This window comes from Gymnogyps californianus, chromosome 10, assembly GCF_018139145.2.
Source record: "Gymnogyps californianus isolate 813 chromosome 10, ASM1813914v2, whole genome shotgun sequence".
NCBI lineage: Eukaryota > Metazoa > Chordata > Aves > Accipitriformes > Cathartidae > Gymnogyps > Gymnogyps californianus.
In genome coordinates this window covers 14997679-15025548 of record NC_059480.1, presented here as the reverse complement: position 1 = coordinate 15025548, position 27870 = coordinate 14997679, and the positions used below count along the sequence as shown (strand labels likewise).

The window sequence follows — 27870 nt, the reverse complement described above, 5'->3', positions numbered from 1 at the left end:
GTTTTAATTGAATCCTACCCCCTAACCACCTTAAGGTAAGATACATGTACAGTATTACTAGGTATGAAGCCATGGGGAAGGAGAATATTTCTCAGCTACCTTCCAACACTCCTCTCCTGCACCCTCCTGTTACCTCCATACAGAGCAAGGCCTTTATGCTATCCAAAAAAAGAACCCAGAGAGAGAGTCAGAGGTTTGCCTTCAGTCTCTTGTCAAGAGGCTGCAGTCAATCCTGCAAAACACCTTGTAAAAAGGACCCTTTCAGTCAGCTGAGAATCCAATAAAGGACAATCTCCTGCCCTGTTACTGTGGATTTTTCTCAGTGTGCTTACACTAACACTTTACTTCAGACCAGGAATGTGCTTTTGAAGCATATCTCCTAGTTTTCTCCCTTCACCATCCTTTGATGCCTCGCAGATTTGTCTTGGAGAACTCTGAATTCTGCTTGGATGAAACTAACCCAGAAGGTACATTACAATTACAGACCGATAATCAGACCACAGGACCGGATTAGAAGTAGTCCGACACAAAATCCCTTATACTAGTTGCACATGACTTGCTAATACAGATACAGTCTTATTGACACCAGTGGCCCTTACATCAGTCTACAGATTTAAGTGAAGCAATCCCAATTTGTTATAGACTTGTGATGTTCCAAGATGCTCAAGCAATAATAGAATAATTAAGGTTGGAAGGGACCACATATCCAAATGCACATTCTGGCCTTTGAAACACAGCAAATAGTTTAAGAGAAGCACTGCTGCAAAAATTGTATAGCATAAGATAGTAAAAAGAGCTCTATATCACAACAAATTAACTTTAAAATTCAAGAAATGTATCCAACTATACTGTAAATGCTCCAACATATATAATATTTCCTTGAAAAAAGCATGCACCCCTGGAAATGCAAAAGGAATCCTGTTCAGGGAGAAAAACACTTAAACAATAGTAAAATATACATTGTTAAAGAGACATGACTAACAATATATTTTGAATTCCCAACAGGACCATCAAAACTACTCAGCAGAAGTCACTGCACAGGACAGGAATTGTAAAGGATAACAATTACATGCTTATCTTTCAGGAAAAATAACTTGAGTCCTTGAGTACTTGAGTCCTTCACTGTGTTTCCCTACTTCCAACGGGTATACAACTTCCATTTTACCTTGTCCTCTAACATTTATTTTCCCAGCATATACATTCACATAGCTTATTGTATACAATCATAAGGATTGCTCTGTTTCAACCCCACAGTAAGGCCAAAATGCAATTACAGAGCTGGACTGCACACAACAAAGCAAGCTTTCCGTACACAGGACTTCTCCAGACTAAGATACACTCTGAGAAAAAGGCTTGCAAACAACTAGGCCAGAAAAAAAAAAAAGGAAAAATGGCTTTGAAGTGGCATCTCTACGTTAATTAACAGAGTCATCCAAGTGTTCTGTCAAAACTGTGGAATCAGTGAGTTACACAGGTTATAGGTCAGACCAGAATTTATCTTAACAAGCAGTATCTTAATAAGCTAGTAAACAGAGGTTCTGAATAATTACCTGTTCCAAGTCTTGAAGGCATTGCTGGCTCGCTTAAATAGATAACCTTCCATAACAATACCATTGGCTGCATCAACATTGTATTCTAGTTTAGTATCATCACTGGAATAATCCTAGTACAAAGGAACAAGACAAGAAAAAGACATTGCAGTTTCAAATGAAACTTCAAATATGAGCAGTATTAATGTCAAAAAGAGTAAACATTTAGGAATAATGTTTTGCTGGCAACACTTATTAGTTAAGCCATGACTCAGTCCCCGACAATTTTTTTTTTAAAAAGCATTTTTAGGAGATCAGAATGCTGAAGATTTTTACTTTACCTGCACACAAGGAGAATTTCTTGCTCAGGTATTGGTGACCTCTATGGCCAAGTAGAGGGCAAACATTGCTGACAGAGCATCTGATGCTTCAACTGTCTGCTCAAATGGTTTCATACATATTCCAGAGAAAAGGGAGAGTAAGGTAGAGGAAAAGGGACAATGGGAGTTCGGAGTCAAAACTGAAAAGCAATCGCAGCCTGTTGCAGACAACTGTATAGAGCCAGTCGTGCTTTAGCATTTTCTTCAGCTTTGTCATCTTGACAAGTAAGCCGGATCAGAACTTAGAAGACAAGTAACCAAATAAAGATTATGCTATCAGTTCTCTCTAAATTAAAGCCATCAGGGTGCTGGCAATGATGACAAGAACTTAGCAGTAATTTTTTCTTTATGATCTTTGACAAGAATATGAAGCTAGAAGTAGGACAAGGGAATATACATCTCAATCAATCTAATAACAAATAGTAACAGCTAATAACAGCTTTACAAGTTTTAGAAAGGTTAACTGCTTCACCTCTCCAGCAAAGGTAGAGTAGACTAAGTAACAATACATGTGGTGATTATTTGCTTTCATATCTCATCTGAAACAGCATGGACTCTTCCCAGGGAGCTACGGAACTCAGGTATTCAGTGAGTGGGAGGCTAACAGCTACTAGATGGATGATGGAATTACAGAATTTGTCATAAACTATGTTCAGAGACCAAAATAATATACATGCTATTATTTAATTTCACTGTTAGTAAAATATATCCTTAGACTAGCAACATATGGCTTCCTCCCCTTAACTAGAGCAGAAGAGACATCACTGAAAATTAAGTTTCAGAACAAAAAAACCAGGCTAAATACTGAAGATGCAGGACATTTCATAATGTCACTCTCCCATGCCTTCAGCAGGTACTTTTTGTAAATTGCAAACATCAGCTTTGTCTGACAAGTATGTCTGTAAATCCCTGTTTTGTACTTTGCTCTTTTGGAATTTGTCTATACATAGGGGGAAAGAGGCTATACCAAAAAAAAAAGTCAGCTTCAAAAACAATACCATTAGCCCTATGTAATAGTCCAGCCTGCACACAACTTTTTTGCTACACAATGTTTACGGTTATATATGCAGATGGTTTGGTCCAATCCAAGGTTAAACAAGACAGTGAAGTGGTTACAAATATCAAAATGTGCCCTTTATGCTCCCACACCAGCACAGTACCAAATTCCATAAAATTACTCAGTGTTTCAGCTATTACCAATCTGAATAGATTAATTAAATTTGAAGTGTTAAATCTAGATTATTAATTCACTGGCAGAAGATCAGTACAAAAGTAAGAGTTCCAAAAGAAAATGGAACTAACGTATCACTACCTTATACTGATCTGAACATGTAGGTTGCAAATAAAAGCTTCTCAAAAATCACAGATTTGTGCATTTATTATTCAGCATTTAATAACTTTGATTTTCTGCCTGTTTTCTAGATCAGAACATGCTGAACACTAAAGACTTCATGTAAGCACAAACAGCCAAATATCACAGTACAATTTTAACTTAGTATTTCACAACTTATGAGACATACACAAGCATTCTCAGTGTTAAAAGTCCTTTCTGATTTTTTCTTATCCTGTCCCCAAAAAAAGAAGACCCGTATAAGCACAGACTTAGACATGCTGATATCACACTGCCTCCCTCCCCAAAAAACTGATAAATTACTCTAACTTACCAGCTCCCAAACATAATGAAACCTGCTAAAGATGTGCATCTTCCTGCCTCAGTGATGCCTGCAACTCCTTGTCTAGTGAAAGACAACATATGTTCCCTCCGTCTTTTCTGTCCAAACTACTATGTAATCACATTTTCCTCCAGGTTTGGAGAACTGCTGCAGAAAATGCAACTGTCTTTTCCAATGAATCTAGATTTATGCTCTGAAGACATATACAAGCATGACAGGAAAACTCCTTTTGGATCATTTATCATGCTACACTCTCAGTCCAAATCGCCTAAAATACTGAGCCTTCCTCATGAAGTGCACTTGGTGTCATTTTTAATGGCTTCCTTGATTGACTTCCACCTTTATAGAGCAGATAAAGACAAAAGAGTATACAGACAAACGTTTAATATTTTCCTAACTATACATAGCAGACTACCAACTGGGGGGAGAGGGAGTAAAGCTTCTATATGCTTTATCCATAAAACTTCATTGATAAAGTTGTGGTCAGTAAAAAGACGAACAAACAACAACCAAAAAAAACAAAAAACCACACTTCATTTCAATTAAAAGGATAAAAGTAGAAAAAGGAACTAGATAAGCCATGTCTGATCTTACAGTCTCTGCTATTTTATAATTAAAGAATAGGAGAAAAAGCAGTCACATTGTAGTTTATTTTTATCTTGGCACATGGAAAAGCTTAGTGAATCATGAAAAATAATCAGGGGGTGGAGAGAAATACTTCCATATCTTTCCAGTGTCCTGCATAAGAGAATCACATGTTAATAAACCTAGCCACTTTACGTGATTCAGAATTTTGTATTCCTTAAGCAAACACGCAGCTGATAAAGACTGAATTTTAAACATAATTTATTTACTAATTAGGTGTCAGTTAAGACTAAAGTACATTTCACCTAATCAGAACTAAGAAAATTAAGCCAGTATTATGAAAGTTACACTGAAGTGCTATCTCGCACATTTCATTCAGATTTGAAGGAAGGAACATCTATGGCTTCTATTCTGATACTCATTTTTCAAGGTTAGCCAGCTACTGGAAGAGAAACATGTAGAAGTGGGTTATAGCAGTGAAGTGTACAGTGTGCTTTCATGCTTTTTTTTTTCTTTAAATGTCCATGAGGGATAGCAAACCAGCTGACAATGGAAAAACAACTTTCATTTCCACAATTAATATTAATCTGGTGGGTCACAGAATACTTACTATTCTTGACAGTGTTTCAGTGAATACATTTTTATACAAACTTATCAATTTATCATTTTGTTACCAAAACATAAACTCCCATACTTTTCAGCAGCAGTTTTCAATTTGCTTGCAATATGAAGATTGCTAGCAGGTCATGAAAGCTATTCAAGCCATTTTACCAGTAAATCTTAGGGAGTGTGAGTATCAACATTTTAACATTGAATATGTATTCAGTATGTTTTTTACTTTAGAGAAGCAGAATTTCCAAAGTTTTTAAAAAGGCAGTAAATAGGGAGCATAAGCACCAGAGAAAAGACTACTCTGAAAAGTTACTCCAGCATATACTAAACAGAAGACACTAATTGTGCAACCTCCCTGTTTAGAAAGTTGCTTCCATTCCCTTCCCATCAGCAAAAGAGATGTTTGTCATGCTTAAGTTGAAAGTCCCCTGAAGAAGGGCTTAAAACAACAGACACAAGTAACAAGGTTTACAGTCCAAGACAAAGTGAAAGAAGGCGAGATAGTGACTGAGCATACAAGTCACTTGAAATACTGGCACATCTTCGGTTTTTTGAGACAGGAATTAGTTTGCATTACATCTCAACAGCAGCTCTGGTTTATGCCTGCGGTAGCATCTGGTTTCCTATCACCTTGTTTACTCAAGATGTTAAAAATTTTCAAATCATTCTCACTCCAGCTGTTTCCTGAGCAGCTCTTCGGATGCAATCTTTTTTTTTTTAATGAAAAAGGGATTTCAATACAACAAAAACTATTTGAAGTTCAATGCAAACCTTTTTCCTGTATCATTTCCCTCATTTTAGAACAAAATATTAGCTCTGTCACATAACCAAAAAGCCATAATGCTGTTCACAGGTCCAACTGAATTTTAAGTTATTTCTTAATTCAACAAGTTACTATAGCAATGGGCTGCAAAATGCTCACAAAACAAGAATTATAAGTCTTAAGTGATACTGACATTTTGACACCACTCTTGATATGAATCTTTCCCTATAAAAATATATTGCAAAAAGTTCCTAGAATGATCATGACATTTCTAGATTAATTCATAGTATGTGTTGCTTCAGATTAACATGGAAAAAGTAATTTCTTACACTAAAAATAAAATTGTTTCCTGCATATTTGCTGAGTAAACAGAAAGTTAAAACAAACAAAAAAACCAGACATCAGTTCTCTTAAAATAGAAATCAATCTATAGTGGTGACCAAGCCCTTCCATGACTTTTGTATTAGCCTCTCAGACAACAGACTAATTAAATAGGATGATGATTATAAAGAAAAGTGAGATGAGTTATTGAATTAGTGCAATTATTCTGCATGCATATGCACATATATGCAAACACAGGCAGTGGATGGGTAGGTGTGTGCACATGTGCACTTACCTATGTATTTCAGAAAAGGAACTGTTCTTTATCCACACAATGAAGAAAAGGCATCATTCTGGAGCATCAGATTAAAACTTCAGTATATTAAATGCATATATACCTCATGGAATATTCAACACAAGAAGCAGAAGTTTCAGTAGTTATAAAACATGGAAGGATTTGGCACTGGAAGATTTGGGAACATACGCCTAAGAGGCAGCCCAGTGGAAAGCAACATGACAAGCCATGAGAAGAGAACAGAGAACAAGGTTGCCATCCTGGTCAAGTTGACCAGATGACAAATAATGATATAAAGAACAAGATCCAAGGTCTAAGGCAGTTCAAGATTCTGAAATCCTGATGAGCTGGAAGCAAAATTGGTGGGAAGGCTGGGAAAAGCAAGTAGGAGGAGACAAAAAACAAACAGACAACACGATTTGAGTAAGAAACCAAGAAAATAAGATGAGCTGTAAGACGAATCTCCAATAAAGCATGCCTCCAAAGCCTAGATGCATTAATCTAGGCATTATCATCACAAAAATGCATCAATGACTTCATTGATAAGGACAGGAGACAACATATACAACTTGAAACACAGAACTTTGGAGGACAACATACGATACAATCTGACTGCCCTGATTATATTTTAGAGACAGCGTAAAATTGTCATTCAATTAAAATAAGGAACAATATATTAACCACCTCATTGTGATTGCCATTTGTACTAGAAACCAAGAATATTTATATTACACACAGATATAGCTTACCAAGTCATGAAGCTTAAAAGTTTCAATAACTATTGATACTATTAGAAATAGTTTACCTGTAAAGCAGCCTTAAGCAGCATTTGAAGAAAAGACAAAGACTATAAACACCATTGGCAACAGCAATGACCATAATTCACGGTAACAAGTTGTTACTTCTACGGCAAATTAAAAGATAATTGCCCATAACTTACATCCTTTACCAAGCGCTGCTGTTCTCTAACAGTAAAACCCTCAACTACTGCCCACTCCTGAAACTAGGCCTATTGAGCCTAAACAAATTAAAATTTGAACATCAACGTTAATTCTCAAGTTCCATCTCTTTCCCGTTTCCCCTCTTTCTTCCCCTTCCTTGCCTGTAGTTATCTCCTGTCTGCCTTCTAACACAGCACATCAGCACTGTCCTAAAACCCATCACGCTGTCTGCTCAATCTCACAGTTACAGCAATCCTAATGCTTCCCACCAACTCCTGCAGAAATGATGGGATGAAGTGACAAAAACATTTTCAGCAACCAAAAATGTTACTTTTTCCCATTAGTACTAACATTGACTCCTGCTAAGGCTACCTAAATTATAATCTTAGAATGTTTTCATTCCTGAATTTATTTACTCATCAGATTTCATTTACATTAGGCTATTTTTTAAATTTATGCCACCTGAACAGATACAGAATGTATTTGAATGAGAGTAAGAAGTGTTGCATTACCTTTAAACTGGTATCTAATCCCTTTCAAAAGTACCTGCAGTATTAGCTCACTACCGGAGAGTTCAGTGGAAATATTTTTAACTTCTAGCATTATACCTGCAAAACCAATACTGATCTAGAGCTTCTGAAACATCCAAACAACAGAAGTCATTACCCCCCCCAACACGAATTATCTACATTTTTCTCAACAAGCAAAAATAAGAATTATTGCACATACAAGTCTTCCCAAAACAGCAATTTAATGTTATCACTTTCATATTTGTGTACAGTTGAACACTACACATTAGACAGCCTTTACAAAAGTTTACTTTTGCTCTTTATATCTAATAGCAGCTGCCACACTACCTCAAAGTGCTGCACTCATATTTGGCACAGTCCAGGAAGTGATACATATGACTGTAGGACTGTGCAGCATATACACCTCTTCTACAGACACACAGGATGGAAAGACTGCAACTTTTACAACTATATTGAATCCAAGATGTAATAGGAATTAAGAGTTCTAATGAAATGTTAGAGTCCCAGCATTCAAATAAATACTACTGTTCTACTTATGTTTCAGCCCAAACTAAACATAATATTCTGTTCTGTAATACAAAATGAATATCTGCAATTCAACCCTATGCTTAATGATGTGTAAGTCTATTTCTCTGCACTAAAGATACCATCCCTCACAGTTCCGATGCAGAGATGCACTGCTGGGGAGAGATGCTAGAGATACAAAAATGTGTGTGCAGTCTGCCTTTCACATTCTCTCAAGTACCTTTTGTTGAATAGTGGAGTGCTTTTGCTCCATATCTCTCTTCTCCTTTGCAGCATCTACAGCCAACTGATCCAGCTGTAAAGAGAAACAGAAAATTGGATCTTTAGATATCAAGAGAAATGTGGCTCAGTAGATTTCATAATGCTGACAAAAAAGAACACATTATGTCTAGACATTGCATGACTTCTGTTTTATTTGCATAGTATAATTACTTCTCTCGTCAAAGTGTTTACCTTGAATAACCACTGAAGCCTCGTTTAAAGCACTGCACTACCATCCTGAATTAACCTCTACAAAAGGTGTACATTTCTTGTAAGCCTTAGAAGAAATGTTTCAAAGAACAGCATGGTGCCAAGCATATGCGACTCTATACCGCATTGGTGCTCAGTCTCCGAAGAGAATGACTCATGCTTTAGCTGCTCTTGCTGGCTGACTGGCCTATGCAGCAGCACTGGCATTAGCAGCAAAAGCTAGAAGGAGCAAATGCTAGTGACTTTTCCCCTCCACAAAGCAGGTGAACTGTCTCAACCAGGCTTTTGTATTGATAGTTTTGATCAGGTCACCAACAGTATTTGAGCAAGATTCCTTAAAATCTTAGGTAGAACCATTCAAACTGTTTCTAGTTTCAGAAATAACAATATGATTTTGCAAAGAAGAGAGACTGTCACAACAGAGAGGATTTAAGTTAGCATCCTTACAAAGTCTGTGATAATAAAAAACACACTACCAAAAACTTGCTGCATGTCTATAGCACTACCATATACACTTTTTCCTCTTAAAACCAGAAGGGGAAAAAAAGGCAGGAAATTTAAGATATCCTGTGAGAGTAAGTTTTTGGTGTTTTGATTTGGTTGTTTTCAGTTTTTTTGGTTGGTTTGTTTTGGTTTTTTTTTTAAACAGACTTTGATGTTTAACTAAGAAATACGGTGAAGTGGAGAAGCAGATGCTGCCTGAAAGACCAGTTAGCTTGCTACTTATGTGACACGCTATGGAAACTGATGAACTCCTCCTTTATCCAGCCTGTAATACAAGACTGCCATTAACCGCAGTCACAGCATCTTACTGAATAACGATGCAGATGCAATACTGAACACAGCGGTACAGCCCGCAGCTTTACGTCTGCGGGACAGATCTCGTTCTACTCCAGGCCTAGAACGAGGAGACCAGGAACAGTGTGTAACACCAGTTTTCCAGTTGAAGTCAGTCACGTGGTAAAGGGCACAGTATGACTAACAGAACCTCTAATTCACACACAAATAGGATCACCTCCGCCCACTCTCATAACCACAAGTGAGAACCCCTGCCAACTCCAGTCATTTTCTCCAGTGTTAATGCTTCCCCTGCTTGAAACGATGTAAATGACAGAAAAAAGGGACAATAACTGGCTCTTACACCTTTGTGCTAGACAGCCTCCTACAATTAAGGAGCCATCACATAGTTGGGACATCTGGATCCAATTCCATACTCTGTTACTTTTCTTAACTCTTCTCCTCCTGGCTTCTTCTCTGGCTCAAATGGCTATACCAGCACTTCCTCACCTTACAGGTATTTGTGAACATGAACACGTTGAAGACTGAAGTGTCCAGATGTCATATTTGTGTAGCTATACGACTTAATGATAGAAGAGCCTCTAAAACAGAGGCTGGGCTGCCATTGTGCTCAAAGACCGTTTTGCATCAAGAACCCCGGGAAACCCGTTCTTTTGTGATAAAGATGAGAACCGGTCCAAGGGCTGTTCAAGACTTTATAGGAATCGAGTTTCTTGCTAAAACCTCAGATTCAGGAATCTGCACATGGCCCCCAAGAAATTCTTCCTCCTACCCTGCTAGATGAAACAGAGGGTAACCACGTTCAGATTAGGGCAATTACCTCTAATTTATCTTAAATACAAGTGTTTGAGGATACGTTTACCACAGTGTAAGTGCCAAAACAAAGTTCTTAACAGCATATCATTTTATCTACTTTTTTACTATCAAGACAGCATTGCATCATTCCGGTTTCCAAGCTCAGACCAGAATTTCTTCTTTTCACTCAGGTGAGCAGCACATCAACCGTCTTAAACAAAAAAAGACCAACAGCATACAATTATCAAGAGCTGTGGCCAATCACACAACTAAACTATCAAAATCCCAGTCATTATACCACTATTGAGTAGTCTTCAAAAAAGTAGGTTTTTCAAAATACTGCATTTACTGGTAAAAGTATTTTTATAAACATATAGTGCTATAAGTGGTATTCTGTAGAGAACTAAGTCAGACTAAAATGTTTAGCTTTTTGAATAGTCATCTCAGAATGAAAATTCAAGTAGGTTGTCTTTTTAAAATAACACCACATTTCACATGAAAAGTGCCAAATACCATAATTTCCATGCAAAGGCTTATATTACACTTGTGTGCCACTAAAGATTCCCCTACAACGATCTGATTCACAAATAATCCTGTTCAGACCTAAAATATCCAGAAAGCAAAATTGCTCAATCCTATTCTGTCATGTAAACCAGTTATTTTGAAAATGCAAAACAAAAGAATTAGAACTATACTATTTAAGATCACTTCAATTTTAATACTTCAGGTGCTGTCAAACCTTGTAATTTGTATCATACACAAAATTCACCTGGGAATGAAAATTCACTTACCAACAGAAAGAATCTGACAGTATTTTCAGAAAAATCTAGCAAATTCCTGTTTTATGTCACAACATACCTTCTCTCTGACCTGTTAAAGGCAGAAGCTTCAACCAATACAAACTGCAAAGCCATTAACTGTTAAACTTTCATAAGATATTTACAAGTCTGCTTCTATCATGAAAAATATCCATTACTTAAATGCCAAGGTCTGCCACAAAAGAATAATTCAGCAAGTTGTACAACTTCAGGGTCTTCAGTCTATCTTTGCTCCAACTGCAGTATTTTAAACATTCTCAGCTTTGTATTTTCTAAATTTAACTCCTTCAGTTGCTGTGATACCAGCACCAAAATGCTCCTTACCAGATCAAGCAAAAGGATGAGCAGCCATTCAAAAATAACCTTGTGTTCCTTGCTCAAATAATCTCAATGAAATGGAAACATTAAAGCCTAGCTGGTAGCATAAACCACTACCAACTCCATAGTTTTTGTCTCCTTTCCCCATGCCCTCTTCTGCAGCGGTACAGGATACACATTCTATACTATCAAAACACTACAGTTCAACAATTACAACCCAAAATGTAAGGATGTTAAAGAATAAAAGGCACAACTAAGGACAGAGTCATGTAGACCCGAACCTTTCAAGTGCTACTATCACACCAAACACAGAAGGCTGCAGCTGTACAGTTACTTCCCTTCTTGACAGCAGTGCCAGCTCAAGCAGCCTGTCTTCTCAGCTCCATCACTTGCTTGCCACATGCATGCACACGCACAAGCACACACCTCCCTGACGTGTGATGGTACAAGTAATTAAGACACACAGTAACCTGACTGGGGACTAGTCTAGCAGAAAAATAACCATTTAGACATTTGATTGTTGGAATTATTTTCTACAGTTCCCAATCTGCTTCACTGCACAGACACAGAAGCAGGTTGAGGGGCACAGATGACAACAGCACTGTGGCAGGAATAACCAGCTCAGAACAATGTCATTTCTTAGACATTCAATGACACATCTACTTGAGATGAATGCAAATAAATGTTTGCTGTCATTTATTTGCTTTTGTATCTGGATAGACACTTAGAATTTGGGTTGGCTTTGTTTTGTGCATCGGGTTGGAAGTGGTAATAGAGGGTTTTGCATTAGTGCAGTTGTTGCAAGTCCTCAGATAGAGGCAAAAAAAAAAAAGTGTTGTACAACTATTTCCAGGCCCATTCAACTTGCACTGAAAACACTGCTGAGTCTTCTTCCTGCACCACAGACAGATCTTCAGTTGAATACTGCATGTTCTTAATCTATTTTGCATAACCATTTTCAGCGTCTCCTGTGTGCAGCTGGCTGTGGTCCATCTAACCTTTTCATGAGTCCCTCACTGAAAACCCAGAAGTTGCAATTGTGTGTTCTTAAACTTAAACAACAAAACTGGGCAAGAAGGATTCAATGTATGAACTCAGTTTTGCACTACTTATTAAAATTAGACTCCTGTTTTATGGTCTAAGTTGCTAACATCAATGTTATTTTTGGCACACTGCATAATTTACACAGTAAATAGGAACGTAGAAGGAAAAAACCTAATCTACTTTTTATTGTTAACTATATTTATAACATGGGTCATATATAAAAATTTTTAAAACAAAATAATCCGGTGTCCTGAATACCACAGAGTACCTCAAACGGCACCACATGGCTATGTTTAACTATGTAAATCCTAAAGGTAGTATTAATTTTAGGAAACAGACAACCTTCAGTTTCTAACTATTTTCATTCAAACCACTTACAGTGTATTTTTATGCTTTGCCTTTATCACACTACAGTTCCCTTTTTGTTGAATAAATCTATGATGTACCTGATATGTATGCATATATCAAGTTTTCATCCATTCCAGCATATAGTTATGAATTTTTGAAGTAATTTGTTACCTGTGCACCAAGATCTTTCATGTAGGGCTCAAGTTCACTAAAAAGATCATAGCCTTGATGGAAAAAAGCCAGATGGGCATACATAAATGATAACATCTAGAAGGAAAAAAAAGTATTTTAAAAGGATAAATATTTATCAGATATCACAGAAATATATCACTTAACTAATCCACATGAACAAACTTAAAATACAATTCCAGGTTTAATTTCTACTTCCTTGTGTCCTGGCAATTTTACATCAACATCTCATAGAGCTTTCAATGTTGTAAATAAACATGCAAGGTAAAGGCAGCAAAGAACCAAGCCAAAAATCTCAGAATTAGTTAATAGGGTTAACCCAATTAACAAAAGTCAAATCTACTTAAGGGCAGAAAATTACTTCTAATTCATGTCACCTGAAACTTTTGTTATCTCCTGTTTAACTAGGACATGCAAGTTAGAGAGGGGCTACAGAAGATACTTACTAATGATCCAAACCCATAACCTTTATGAACATAGCTGAGAAGACTGTCCAGTCTTAAAAAAGAAAAGTTGGGAAGATGCAGAGCAGAATGGCAAGCAGCTATAAAGCTGTGATCCAACTAAAGTTTTTGCTATTTAAAGGAATTAAGGAAATTATGGAGTGCAACTTTAGACCTTTGAAAGAAAAGCACCATTTAATTTGGCAGTCTCTACCTCAGTAAACTTTTTGCAGAGATAATGTCAAGCAGAAAAGGGAATACAATCAGAAGAAAACTAGCATGCAGATATAGCTGTATATTAATTTAGCAGATACCATACTAAAGCATATTGTATATTTGCTATTACAATATGTTATTTACATTAAAAAAAACATTTTTGTAGAAAGAGCTGAATCCATCTTAGAATAGATTATAAGAAGTACTTATTGTTTATAAATGAATATAGCAGACCTAAACAGCAGAATTCTTGGCAGATACAGTTCTATTTTAACCATGAAACGCACACCAAAGAGTAAACAGCAGTGAAAACCTTAAAGTGTTCAAATCTGAACCAAAAGGGTTGCCAAAAAACAGTTAAGCATCTACGCCCAGTTATAGTAAAGGCCAAACTGACTGTCACAGTGCCAAATGTATGGATAATGTTTTGATGGGTAAAAGGACTAAATTTTTAATATACTGCTTTGCAGTCACATTTTTAATTTCAGATGTATTTAAATATTTTTATACAGAAAATAAAGTATATCTTACCGATTTTAAGATTTCTGCTCTCCTTTTAGACTGAAGAACATTGATCTGGAAAAAAAAAACAAGCAACTTATTTTATTCTACTTGCAAATTTGCCCCACAGAAGTAAACTTCAAATTACTTCCAAATAATCATATCAAAGCTTAAAACATTGGAAGAACATAACTCAATATCAGACTTCACAAAGCACTTTTAAAAGAAGATGCATGCTAGTTTTGTCATGATATTAAAGTGATGGAATCAGAAAAAGCTTGCGAAGCTAGAATTTCACAGTGATAGTCACAACTTATATTAGAAGGAAAAATATAAGACATCACGTGCTAGCTAGCAGTAATATAATACACCTTTCAAGCAAGGAAAATTGGTACCCATTTTCAAGAGATTTAATTCAACATGATTCAAATACCCTTTCTGACAGTATGAGCCAACCCAGCCCACCAACTTCTTAAAGAAGCTGCACTCTGCACCACTGCCGTCTCCTGCCAGGGGAGAGGAAAGGACGGGGGCATGTTTTATTTTTCCCCTCGGGCTGACATTGTCCAAAGTGTCCCAAAACTGGGATATAGCCCAGCCTCTGAAACAAGCAAGATCATAATAGCTTCAATAAGTAATATTTCGTATATATTTGCACTTTTAAGCTAGCTGAAGTCCCTGACCAATGGTGTTGCCCTAGAACTTGAAGAATTTCACATTACACAGAAAAAATAACTGATTTTTCACATTCACCTAGTTCCTCTACCCTCTTTGGCCCCTAATCTTTAAGGCTGTCATCCAGCACTACAGATTTTACTTTAAAAGACCCATTTAGCAGAAACATGCATGATTTTGTAATTTAACACCTCTATGTCAGTTTAAAATTCCAGCAAAAGAAATAAACTTACTGAAGCTATAATCAAAACCAGATTGTACTTCTATACTTAAATAGTGAGTATTTTGGAAAGCCTTCTGCAGCAAAAATAATTAAGATTTGTTTGTATAGAACAAACCCTCAACTTGTGAGGAAAAAAAAAAAATAAAAGGAAAGCAAAGGTTTTGAAATAGTTTAAAGCCAATAGAGCTACAAAGAGACCATAGTTGTGAAGCCACTTTTCCAGAAGAAAAGAGTCACCCAACTAGAAAGAATTCCTAAAGCTGAATTCATTTTTGCTCGCATTAATTAAGAGATGCTGTAACGTTTCCCTTTTACTTTAAATGCATCTTTATCACAGCAACTGCTCATACTTTGAACATAAGAATTCCAGGAGGCAAACGATCTGCAGTTCAATGCACACACAAGGAACTGGTCTATAGCAATGACTGCCAGCTTTCCCCTCCAGCTACTATTTGATGTTAGCACAAATAATCAAGTGATACATAATTCACATGACTTTTTAAACATCAAAATGAACTTTGTCCTTAGTGTTCAAAAGGCAGGAGTTCAGTGGTGACCACTGACCGCCATACCTGTGCACGTGCCTGGGCTGATCAGATCAATTCCACTTCAATTTACAGGTAAATACATGCAATTTAAAGAACAGTTAACTAAGCTTTAAATAACTGACTGGACTGTCACAAATCAAGATGATAATGTCTAATATAAACCCAACATAATTTTGAAGGGTTGTTCCGTGTTTGATCATAGGAGACCCCAGAACCACCTAGAAGCCCCCAGACCCTCATACCATCCGAGTTGCAATAATCCTGTTTTGCTGTAGTTGTGGGTAACTATGAAACAGGCGAATTGTAAGTATTGACAGAAAATTTCTTATTATTTCACAGGATTCAAAGTAGTAGGACAAAGAACACCTCTCAACACTCTACAGGAGATCTGCACTAAAAAGCAAAAGAGTAGTTATGTTATGATTTCCCCTATGGCACAATGCCAAACTTCGAGGCTTCTAGACAAGTACGATTTGTTAAATAAAACCCAAAGCAAACAGCTGAAATTGTAGTAGTAGCCAACATCCTATATCACAATTATTCAGGTAATTTGTATTTCCTAGGCTAGGTTACAGTTTTTACTTCAAATATAAAAGGAACTACAGCATAGCCAACTCACAAAATACATTTAGGTAAGTATCAGGCAAATACTGTTTTTTCAAAATTAATGTTCAAGTTGAAAATTAAGCTGTCATTACAGCAATGGCACTGAATATTGAAGCATTAAGAATAAGAATGCATGAAGTAAATTAATTTTGCTCAGATTTCATTAAAAAAGAAATTACTTGCGGACAAAGTTATTCCTTTCTCACTGAATCTCCACAGCTGCTGAGAAGCTTGCAATAAGAACTGCTAAAGTTCAGATCTCTAACTATATGTAACAGATGGTTTTGAGAAGTAACTTTTATTGCTGCACTTACCTGAAGAACATAATCCAGAGCTATGTGTCGAAAACACTTCCGTGTTGCAGTCAAAATATTGGTTGCTTCCTCTACTTCGTGTTGCTTATTTCTTTGAACTTGGGCATTTTTTACTAGAGCATTCTCTTTTTCTTCACTAACTTTTTCAAACTGTTTCTTTGCATCTTTAAATTTCCTAATATCTCTAAAGCAAAAGGAAAGATGGATAACAAATTAATTCCAAAGCATGAAAAAAAGCGTTTAAAGATACACTAGACAGACCATGCTCATGACTGTTGTAGCTAGTTTCTTTGTTTTCATATTCTTCAATAAATGCTTGAATCAAATGAAAATCATAGAAAGTATGATAGAAGCTTCTCTGTCTTTCTCTTCTGAGGAAAGTACAAAACTGAAATTTAAATAAATGCATCTCATGCTTACTGGGGAACGGCTTTAGTAAGCACTTTTTCCCCTAAGTTTAGACAATGACAACATGTAAGTAAGAACAGTAATTCATACTAGTTAACATTTCTGCAGCTGGATCTAAAGCCTCACTGATTTGGGGTGATTTTTGACAAGCTTTAATACACACTTCTCAATTTATGGCTAGCGATTTTCAGGAAAGATGTTTCACCAACCCACTCAAATCAGATGTTTTAAAATTCTATTTTACCTATAATTTTCCCATTACAAGTGCAAATTAACTTACTCTTTAACGAAAGTCTGAAGCTGTGCTTTAATTGATCTTTGGGTTTGGTCAAACAGGATCTGAAAGAAAAGCATTATTATGTAGGTCAATAACTTAGGGGTATTCATAACTTTTAATTTTAGACATACACATGGTTTTTATGCAGAATTAGATGAGAATTATTATTCAACCAACGTGCTCTAATATCAAAATATAAACCCCTTCAAAGTAGTTTTGAAATAAAAAAATAAATAAGGAAAACAACACAAACCCAACACCTTTTGCTGGTCTTTTCTTAAAGACTGTGGTTATAAGGAGAGACAAGAGCTCCTGGCATCTTATTCTCTCATCCTGACAAGGCAAGACACGCCCACTTCCATAGACCATGTTTATTATGATTATTAAAGAGTCAAGAACATTACTGTACAAACTGCATTGAAGAAACAACTTTGAATGTTAAGTAACAATTTTTTTGATTCTTACAGACTTTCACAATTTAACCAACAACTAAAAGACAAATGAAACCATAGAAAGAACATGCCTTTAACTTCTGGCAAAAAAACACAGACTGAAATTAATGCTGAACATGTAACATACATGAGTAATTAGTACCATCTCCTTCACACATAATAGATTTGTAAAAAACACCCACTGTTGAACTGCTAAGAAGAATGGCTGCTGCTTTTTCTAAGATTAAGTGTTCTAAGTCATGCTTCTCAAATTTGTTATGATTTGGGGAGGCTGGGGGCAGGGGGGTGCAGAACATGATCTACTCATTCGAATTGTAAAGCTTGAGAAATTTATTAAGTTTTCAAGGCCAAAGCATACTTGAATGTTAGACAACTTGTACTTTCTCTTATGACCCCAGAAATTCTAACTGAGGAATGAAAACACACATTCCTTCAGTTTCACATCTGCCCTCTGAGTTTTAGGACACAATGGAACAGGTCAATGGCTATGGGACAAATCCTTTTGCCACTTATCATTGTGCAGACCACAAATGATGCCTTAATTTCCAACTCCTCTACACCTCCTATTCTGCATTATGGAAATATACAAAGCACAATCACAAAAAATAAAGAGGTGAAAGAATATAAGGAAGTACTAGTTGGCTCGACTGAACAGAATCTCTTCCAAAAGGTAAAGATCTTTAAGTGTTAAATAATTTTATTGAAAGACCAAGTCAAGAACTTGAAGTTTCAGGTCAAACAATGTCGTCTTTAAATGTTCTCAGTCTTAGTTTCCCTATTCACAAAATTTTGGAATGAAAAGCCATGCAATGGCAAGTACTCACAGCAAAACTCTTACCAGCTTGTTTCTCTTTTCTAGAAACACTGAAGGAAAGAAAACGTGACTGAGTTTATGTCACCTATTAACAGTGGTACTATATCCTCCATCCAGCCTCCATTTTTGGAGGTTCTCAAGACCAAATGGGATAAAACCCTAAGCAACCTGCTCCAGCCTCAGAGATGACCCTGATTTTAGGCAGGCAGTTGAACCAGACATCTTCTGAGGCCCCTTCCAACCTGAATTGTCCTATATCTAACAGTAACACATGGAAGATCCTGTTTGTATTCCCGCTTTGGGAAACCAGAAAAACCAGACAACTAGAATAGATAAAGAACTTCTTGACAAGCTGGAAGTCACGCTGGGACTACTCCCACTGCTGACATTTAAGTCTGCCAGTGCCTGAGGAGTGCACCAATCAAAATCAATACAGAAAGAGTATAACCAGATGGGCACTCAACTGATTAGTGGACCCGCAGAAATATGAGCCTTGAAATTCTGCTTACAGTAATGAAGAGGAAAAAAGTGCTAGGCAGAAAAATACATACACATTTTTTCCCTAAAAGAACAGAAAAAAGTGCCCAGACCGTGATCTGACTAGATTTACAGCCTTTCCAACACATTACCTTTCACACACTCCAAATCAAGTCTAAGCAAGCTGCTACTCGCCATAAGCTGACAAAGCTACTCCCCCACTGCTGAATCAGTGATGATGCTGCATCAGTCCGGTTCCTAGCCTTATCTGTAGCAAAGCCTCATATGAGAAAACTGACAGCCAGATCTCAGTGGGACCATCTCCTATCCCTTCCCTCCTTCCTCTGGAGGATGCCTGCCTCTCCTCTTTCTTCCTCTAGCTTCTTCTCACTCATGATGGCTCTCCTGCCAACCTGGTCAACAACAGAGCTGACGCTCTGAGCTAGTAAGTCCTGCTGAACTAAGCAGATTCACAAAAAGCAACGCAGGACCACAACTTGTCTGACAAAGCTCTACATCAGAACCCCATAACATGCCTCACTTCTTACGTTTGAGCCTTTTGGTAAAAGCCACTGTTCTACTCACTATGCTTGAGCACAGCAAGGAAGTGGAAGGAAAAAAAGCAGGACAGAACTCAGAGTGGTCCTACTTAAACCTGCAAAGAAATCTTCTTTTAATATGGCTTGTTCTTTGCTTTCTGCCTTCAGACTGCCCTAAAGGGAGAGTTGTGCTGTGCCAAATTTTACCACAGCACTGCAAGCCACAACCATGTAGAACAGTAAGAGCAGCAAGAATATAGGACCTAGGTCCGTTGTGTCAAAAAGAGCGTACCATATAGCAAAGACATGGTTAAGAGGGTAACCAGCAGCAAGAAGTGTGACGAAGAGTGTAAAATAGGGACAGCCAACTGGATTCATATGCTTGATCTAATCTGCAGAAATCACTGACATGAAAGTAACACTGTCTCCCACTAATGCTGCTTTGAACCTTTGCACTAGCTTCTCTCTACCATCAGTGTCACTGTCCACTTACTCCCCTCTTTACAGTTTTCATTATATTAGGTGTAGATATGTACACCTCATAATGGAAAGGAAATTCAACTCAACAGTATTAATGTGCTTCTCTTTGTTTCCCTTCCCTTCTAAAAGCAGGCATTTTCAAAAAAATGCCTAATAAGACAGTTTTAGGAAGCTAAGTTAATGCTAACAAACTTAATTTCAGCTGAAGCTGTTTGAAGCTGTTTGAACTGCATTCTTTGTATCTCATTACATTTTAAACTCCTAGTGGTATTAAAAACAAAAATTTTTTTTAAGTGCCCTGCATATTTTCAACACTTTGGAGACACTTCAGTTGCTTTCCAGCAATTTGCTGGAAAATGAAAGAAAAGCAGTAGAGGCCAAGGGAAGAGGAAGAAAATAGAAGAACGAACACATCCCTTTGGCTTTCAGGATACAAGACTAAACTCTTTAGAGGAGAAAAAAAAAAAATCAGTTTTCAATCCAGGCAAAACTGAGCTTTCTGATAAGGTCTGACACGCTAAAAATCACTATTAGTCTTAAATCCTAGCATTTTCTCCTTTCTCTACACTTGTCTAAATCTGTCATACTTCCAAAAAGAATACTACACATACATCAGAGGTGCTTCATTTTGTGCATTATAATGGATGGAAAAAAAAGGAGAAATTATGGAAAAGGTAAACATTATTTCAGCCCAGCAAAGAAATATGCTCATAGTTTGTCACTGCTGCCCATCAGTTTGACTAAAAAAAAAAAAAAAAAAAAAAAAGATGAAACAACCCAGTATTTATTCTGTCTTACAGCACTGGGTTTTAGCAAAGCTTACAAATTCCAAGCAAAAATAAAGCGAGATAAAAATCTGCAGAAAAGGAGACATTTATAAATACTTCATAAACAAAAATAAAATATTTACAAGTATAAAATGAGAGGTATTTAATACCACTTAAACCATGACTTTGCAAATACTATCAACAGGAAAAGCTTTAGCATTATTCTGTTATCAAATATAACTGGAGGTAAGCTATCAGTGTCATGTTTCAGCTAGAAATACTTACATTGTGATAATTGATCATTTCCTGTAAGGTGTCAGAGAACTTTGTTAAGCTGGTCTGTGAAGAGAAAAACAAAGTGGTTTAAGTTAAGCCCTACCAAATACACAGCATGAAAGCAACGTTTCAGAGGTTTACAGCGTTTCAGCAAAGAACTTGGGAATTGATTTTCCTTAGCGTAATTATTCAACTAAAACCATTATGCTAGAAGGAGAACATGGGGGTAACATCAAGTAAATCTATTAAAGCTACAAGCAACAAAAATGTTTCTGCTACCTACCTATATATAAAGGACCAAACTGAAGCAAAGCAGGAAAAATTCAAATTGACTAAACTATGGGAAGTTCACATAATTTAACACATTAATTTACAATATTTAATATTACACTACTTAGTATTTATTAATGTTTAATACTCTAACTCCAAAAACCTGGTTAACATGTTGTAGTCATCAGTACACACACATTTACTGTAGAAACTACTGCCTCACAGCTGATACGCTTAGCAACATGGACATCAATCTGTAGAATCAATGTCTCAAACACAGTTAGAAAACAATGATCCCTAATATATTTGGATAACTGCTTATTGCTTACACAATAAGTGTAACAAAAACCTACTTGGAATCAAATAATGTAAGTTTTACTAGTTTGCCATCGCACTACATTTCTAGCAAGTAAATTTCCAAACAACAGTTTCAGTTGCACACAGACTATACTGAAGTTCACAGGCATTATCTATTTCAACTAGTGTGTGAAGATGCATACATGCAATTGATGTTCTATTACATAACACACATTAAATATAGATGATATACACAGAGATGTGCACATAATTATACCTGCATATTACACAATTTCATACCTCATTTCAAAGTAACAGAAAGGAAATATAAGTGTTCCAAATTAGCCTAACAAGACATCAGTCTGAGGTTACACCATCAAAGTAGGCTCTGTACATTTAAAAACTTAAGTTTCTATGTATTAGAGAGCGTCAGTTCCAGGACCCAAGAGATCAGCTCGGGGAATTTAGTTGCAGAGAATTGGCTCTTAGGATCTCATGACTAGAGCCCCTTTATTTAGCAAAGGAAACAGGGCAGCTGTTTACAGCTTCAACCTGACTTTCTCCACTCCTCCCAAGATGACTAATCCTAACCTAATGCATATGTTCTGGAATTTGGAAAACTTTTGCCATTGCAGGTTAAAGCTGAAACTAAACAGCACAGACACTTGCAGTGCACCACAGTCAAAAAAACTCATTCTTAAGACATCTCAAAGGAAAAGGAGCAAAAAGGCAAATAATAGTATAAACTTCAACTACTTCTCTTGCCAACTGTTACATTTTACCCTTTTTAAAGTTATGCTTTCCTCCTTCCATTTTCACCTCTTAAGGAACTTACCTCAACCAATGCATCTTTACAGGAATATTGTGCAAGGTCTCTAATTCCATTCATGAACTGCTTGTTGGCTGTACAGAATGCTTTCCCAGTATCAATCATTGCAATACAAAGCTTCACCAGCTAAAAAGAGGAAAAAATGACAAAGTGGAAGTTTTTTGTTTCGTTTTTTACACCACCATATAAACATGAAACACACTGAGCTTAGTTAAGTCCAAGCAACAAAGATTTCAAAAGTTAAGTTCTAAATTTACAGAGTCCCACATTCTATGAAAAGCTTTCTATTGTATAGTGATAGCTATAAAAATACTACTCTAGGTCAACTGATATGCCATCAAGAAGGTTACTACTCTCTATAATTTTTTTTTATTATTTTTTATTTGTTTTATTGTTAATTGAGATTTTGCACGTATTTCAAGAGAGGGCTGTATGACGGCAAAAAGCGCAGCAACTAAAACATAACTGGTTAGAACCCAAGCAGGTAAGTGTTTTGTGGTTTCCAAGCCAAAAAACCCTAAAAGAAACTCACGCCAGTTGTTTCATCTTGAGACACTCAGAATACAGGCACAGGAAAGCAAAAGGATTTGTGCACAAAGCACAACTAAAGTGAGATGGTTACATCTCAGAAGGCGAAACCAATCATGTTTTCACTCATACAACAGACCAGTCTTTCTCTGATGGGTTTCCATCCCTACCACTCACTGCTTAGGTCAGCACCTTAGCTATCATGGTACTGCAGAGTCTGATATGAAGGCCATCAGTATCGTGTGATGGATGTTTTCCCACTTTTTGAACCATTATGCACTGGGCCATTAATGAAAGAAAGAATAATTAGTGCGATCACTAAGATGCTCTCTTGAGAGAAGGCATATTATAATTGAGTTTCCCCACTCTAAACCAAACTGAGAAAAAAATGAGATTGAACCTTCATCTCTGAAGGATTTTTCAAGGATGTTAGACAAATTTTCATGAAGAACGACATAGAGAAGTATTTGATTCTATGTTGGGGCAAAGAAACCACCCAAGTGACCTTCCTGCCTTATTTACCCAGTAAATTTTATGTTGACTCAGATCCTCTTAGGAAAAGAGGAAATCTGAGCATCATCTCCCACATTCTGATGAATGGCCAAGTTGCTTGAACAATGGACAGAAAAATAACTACCAACATGATCCTTTTTTCCCTTCACTTTTGCTTGTGGTTCACAATCCTGAACCCAGCATCCTTTCTTCCAGAGGGGGGAAAAAAAACCACGCGGATAATGTAGCCCAAAGTCACAATTGTTGGACAATAAAACTAAGTTCAGTATGAATAACTGAGCAGAAAAAGTTACCGACCAAGTCTAGACAAATCACTACCCTCAGGCCATAGTTACTTCAGCTCACACAAGAAGCTTGGCTTTCAACTTAAGCTATACTAGATCACTTATACTTCACACTACAATTAAACTACTTAAATACTTACCTTGTGTACTTGCTTTCTTGTCAGGGGAGCAAATGGGTTTGAGTGCTTTTGTTTTAAAGAGTACTAGGATACTGTCTCAGGGCAAAGAGTAATACTACAATTATAGCTTTTACATGATAGAATGGTATATCTGGCAGTGGCCTCCTGCAAGAGGCTGGGGGCAAAGCCCTGAATAATGCCCCTTAAGGAATTTGAGAATTCTTTTCCCCAAAAAAGACCCTTTCAGACTGGTGGAAAACACAAACTTCCAAGACAGATTTTTCAGATCCTTTAAATACTTACATGGTTTAATCTACCAAAACAGATTCATCACCCCTACAGTAACAATGTGTCTTATACCCATCAGTTTCACCAAAATTCACATCAAATCAAAATTAAGTATCTTAAATTTATTTTGAGAGAGCAAACGGTTACATTATTAACTACAAAAGCTAGAAATATTATTACAAGAAGCAACAAAAAGTCTTCGGACTTAACGCTACACTTGACACTGACTTTACTTGTCTTTATCTTTCTGCAGCCAACTCGCAGCTGCAGGAACAAAAGTTCATGTTCAAAAAGTAGCTGAGGAGGTGAAAAAATGACATCTGCCTACCACATCAAAACACAGGCAAAAAATAATTTGAAACATTTAGCATAAAATGCTAAGGAAAGGAGACTTTCTACAGATGTAAAACAAAAATAAGCCACCCTCAAAATACTAGCAAAGAAAGAACAAAAGCATCCAAATACTACTGCTTAGGAAACCAATAAATGGATTGGAAGGCACTGAAAAGATGCTACATACAATCTTTTATATACATGCACAAAGCATGACAAAAAGCAGGATGAATTTTACGGTAGTTAAGTCCTCCAGACGAAAGTGAAGTATATATATACCTATCCCACCGTGACTGTGCCGCAGACTACCAAAGACAGAAAGTATTGACTTTAAATCTCTAAAACAGAGAGTATCCAGATGTCCTCACAGTATGCAGTTGTCATAAAACATAAGCTCTCAATGCAGGGATGGCCAACCCCTGGCTTTTAACTCACATAAAAGCTGAATTAGTTTGCATGCAGCTCCCACTGTGGGGCTGAGTCACATGAGTGCGAGGGGGCCATACAGGCAGGAGGGTATTGCACAATCCAAACTCTCAGCTGGGGGAGAAAGCGAGTTCACACTGGCTCTTGCTGCTGTTACTCAAGCTTCGGTCTCTGAGGCCCAGCTGTGCACTCGACCCAGACCCATTCCCCTCTGCAAGAGCAGAACAGTTGGTCTGCCACTTCCCAGCTGTGAACTTTAAAACAAAACCTAAACACATCTTTTTATATTTTAGAACAGACATTATTGAATTAAAAAGCTTACCTTGTCAAGTTTCAGTTCCAGTTCTGTCACATCTCCTTCTACTTCTTCTAAAGCTGCCCTGCATGGTTAAAAAATGTTTTCCTGTAAAACTTCACACAAAAATACTCTGGGACTGGGGGGAAGGGGCAGGGAAACATTAATTTAACCCATTTATTGCCATCACAGTTTCACTTAAATTTCAACTATAAAACAGCATAGATTTTAGAGAACCGCAAGAATTGCAGAAAATTTGACAGTAAAAAGAAGAAAAACTACATCACTGATAAAACATATAGCTTAGTAATAAAGATTTGAGATGAAATTTTATTAATCCTAATGTTTGTCACATTGAAATAGGTTTTCTCTATTCTTGTATAGCCCATGGTCTATATGTTTGAAAGTAATAACAAAGGAAAGAAACTAAAAGTCTGAGTGAAATTTCTTAAGTAATTCTTTTGATGAGTCTCCTGGCTCAAACCTGCAAACCTACAGCTGTTTAATGAATGACCTTGCAATGAGAGTATGAAAAATATAGCGTTTGCCACGAGTCAACTGACTTAGCAGTAAGTTCAGATGGCACACTTGTTTATATCATTTGCCTCTAGTCTAGACTGGTTGCAACTTTCAGACCAGTCAAACCTTACTTGCCAGTAAAAGTTGCTTTTATGAAGCATTTCTAAAGCATAACTTTTTTTGCTCGAGAGCTGATGTTTCCTTTGACACCTCCTTCCTTATGACTACCTGAAAAAATAGGAAATGACTGAGAAAGGATGACACCTTGTTCAGAGAGTTCATGAACATTGCTGTTTCATCAGGCTATTGCCTTGAGAGCTTCAATGTGCTAACTTCTGGCAATGAATACTACACTACAGAAATCTATTCAACAAGGCTGGGATTTCAAATTACACAGAGGTTGGTAGGAACAGCTGTATTCCCATCCCTTGCTCCCATCACAGGGTGCCTCATTCTTTCAGTCGTTCCAGCATAACTGTTCACGGAGCTACACTGTTCACCAGTAGAAGTCCGCCTTGGGGAAAAAAAAGTAATAGGAAGTTTTCCGTAATGCTTTTTGGAAAATTGGATCAGATACATTTCACTCCTACAAAAAAACTCGTCCTGGAAAAAGTGAGACAGGCAGGGAAGTACGATTTGGAGCAGGAATTTCTTAAGCCAGCTTTACCACTGAGGAGAGAGTACATGGAACCACATCTTTACTGTCTCTTGCTAATTCCATTCTAGTTCACATGAGTGCAAGCCAAGAACAAAAAATAAAAAAAAAGACTGGATCAGGCCCCAGACTCAGAAAAAGCAGTTTTTACAAGAATAGTTCTGAAAAACACTGCCAATTGCCTGCAGTTCTCAAACATTGAGCATGACATTCCCAGCTTTTTGCAGATTTCACTAACACATAGTTGCATTCCAGTTTTTGTAACTAAAGGCATTCCCACAGTTACATCCTAGGTTTTATATCTAAGCACATTCCTGTGCAGTTACATTTTGGCTTCTGCCTCTTCTCTAGCTTCAGACCAAGAAGGATTTCAGGCAACATCAATTTCTCTTTTACTTTATTTTCTTCCATAACTGATTAACTTTCATTTAAGTCTCTAGAGTTAAATCTTGTTTCAGAGAGCGTTACAGAGGAAAAAAAAAACCAAAAAACGAAGGAAAAGTATCTCAATATTTAGACTGCAATTTTGTATTCATTTGTTTATAATCACAGTGCAACCAATTTTTATTTGTTTCTTTGGCATTAACATAAAAGCATGATTAAGTAGCTTGTTTACAGAACTACAGCAAGATCTGATAAGAATGCCTTTCTTTTTTTTTAGCGTCTTTAGCAAAGAGTTCTAGCTCCACAGGACTTAATGAGCTAAAAAGTCTAAGACTCAAGATGAAGAAGAGAGATAAAGGCAGTTAGAGCAGGCAGAATGAAGACAACACATCTGCTCAGTAATTAAAGCTTTATTCCAAGGGGAAAATTTTAAGACAGAATAAGCTCAACTGAAAGAGAAGTAAAAACAGAACATCAAAAGACTGAAAAGATGAGGGGCAGGTCAAGAAAGAAGAAATATAAAGCAAAGCAGAAAGAGAAATCATGGGAGAAGGGAGACATACAGCCCCTCCACCACTTGATTCATTGCAGATCATCTTTGAATGACCACAGGCCCCTGAAGCACCAGGCTGGTTCTCCGGGCTGTTTCCCACCACCACCACATGATGCAGGGAAGGCACATCTGAGCCCTGCAGCTGGATATGGATCAAACAGCTGTTTGGTTCCAGCCAAACCCTGTTTCAACTCCTTGTTTCTTTGCATAGAACTGGCTACTGTCACTGTTTCCATCACATAAAAACTAGTAGAAAAGTTATTCTCATACAAACATATTCACAGTATTAGACCAACACTGGTTTATAAGCATAAGAACAATGGAGACAATGCCCTCAGACTATCAGAATACAGATATATATCTATCTATATATCTATCTAATAACATATTAACACCACCTAGTCACAAAAATTGTTTTCATACTGGGTTAGGGAACACATTAAGAACAGCTGATCTGAGCTGTGCTATGTTAATGCTATACTTGTTTTTCTTAATTTAATACTTTTTTAAGCCACAGAATACAAAGGTGCATTTCTCTCTCTAAAACATCTGTGTCAGGAATTACTTAAAGTTCACAGAAAATTGTCATAATTCCAAGTAAATCTCATGTCCACAGCCAAGACCCA

The 27870-nt window shown here is 36.9% G+C and overlaps 1 protein-coding gene across 1 annotated transcript in view; it reads right to left on the bottom strand.

The window, feature by feature from the left end:
- The window catches only part of ACAP2 (ArfGAP with coiled-coil, ankyrin repeat and PH domains 2), a 71993-nt gene that overhangs the window by 27297 nt on the left and 16826 nt on the right, over window positions 1–27870 (bottom strand). The window contains exons 2-10 of the mRNA XM_050902272.1: window positions 25161–25218; window positions 22354–22473; window positions 20961–21014; window positions 17150–17208; window positions 16462–16645; window positions 14126–14170; window positions 12918–13013; window positions 8375–8449; window positions 1551–1663 (exon numbers count right to left, since the gene is read on the bottom strand). Of these exons, the coding sequence (XP_050758229.1) occupies window positions 1551–1663; window positions 8375–8449; window positions 12918–13013; window positions 14126–14170; window positions 16462–16645; window positions 17150–17208; window positions 20961–21014; window positions 22354–22473; window positions 25161–25218 (804 nt within the window). The remainder of the gene's footprint in view (window positions 1–1550; window positions 1664–8374; window positions 8450–12917; window positions 13014–14125; window positions 14171–16461; window positions 16646–17149; window positions 17209–20960; window positions 21015–22353; window positions 22474–25160; window positions 25219–27870) is intronic.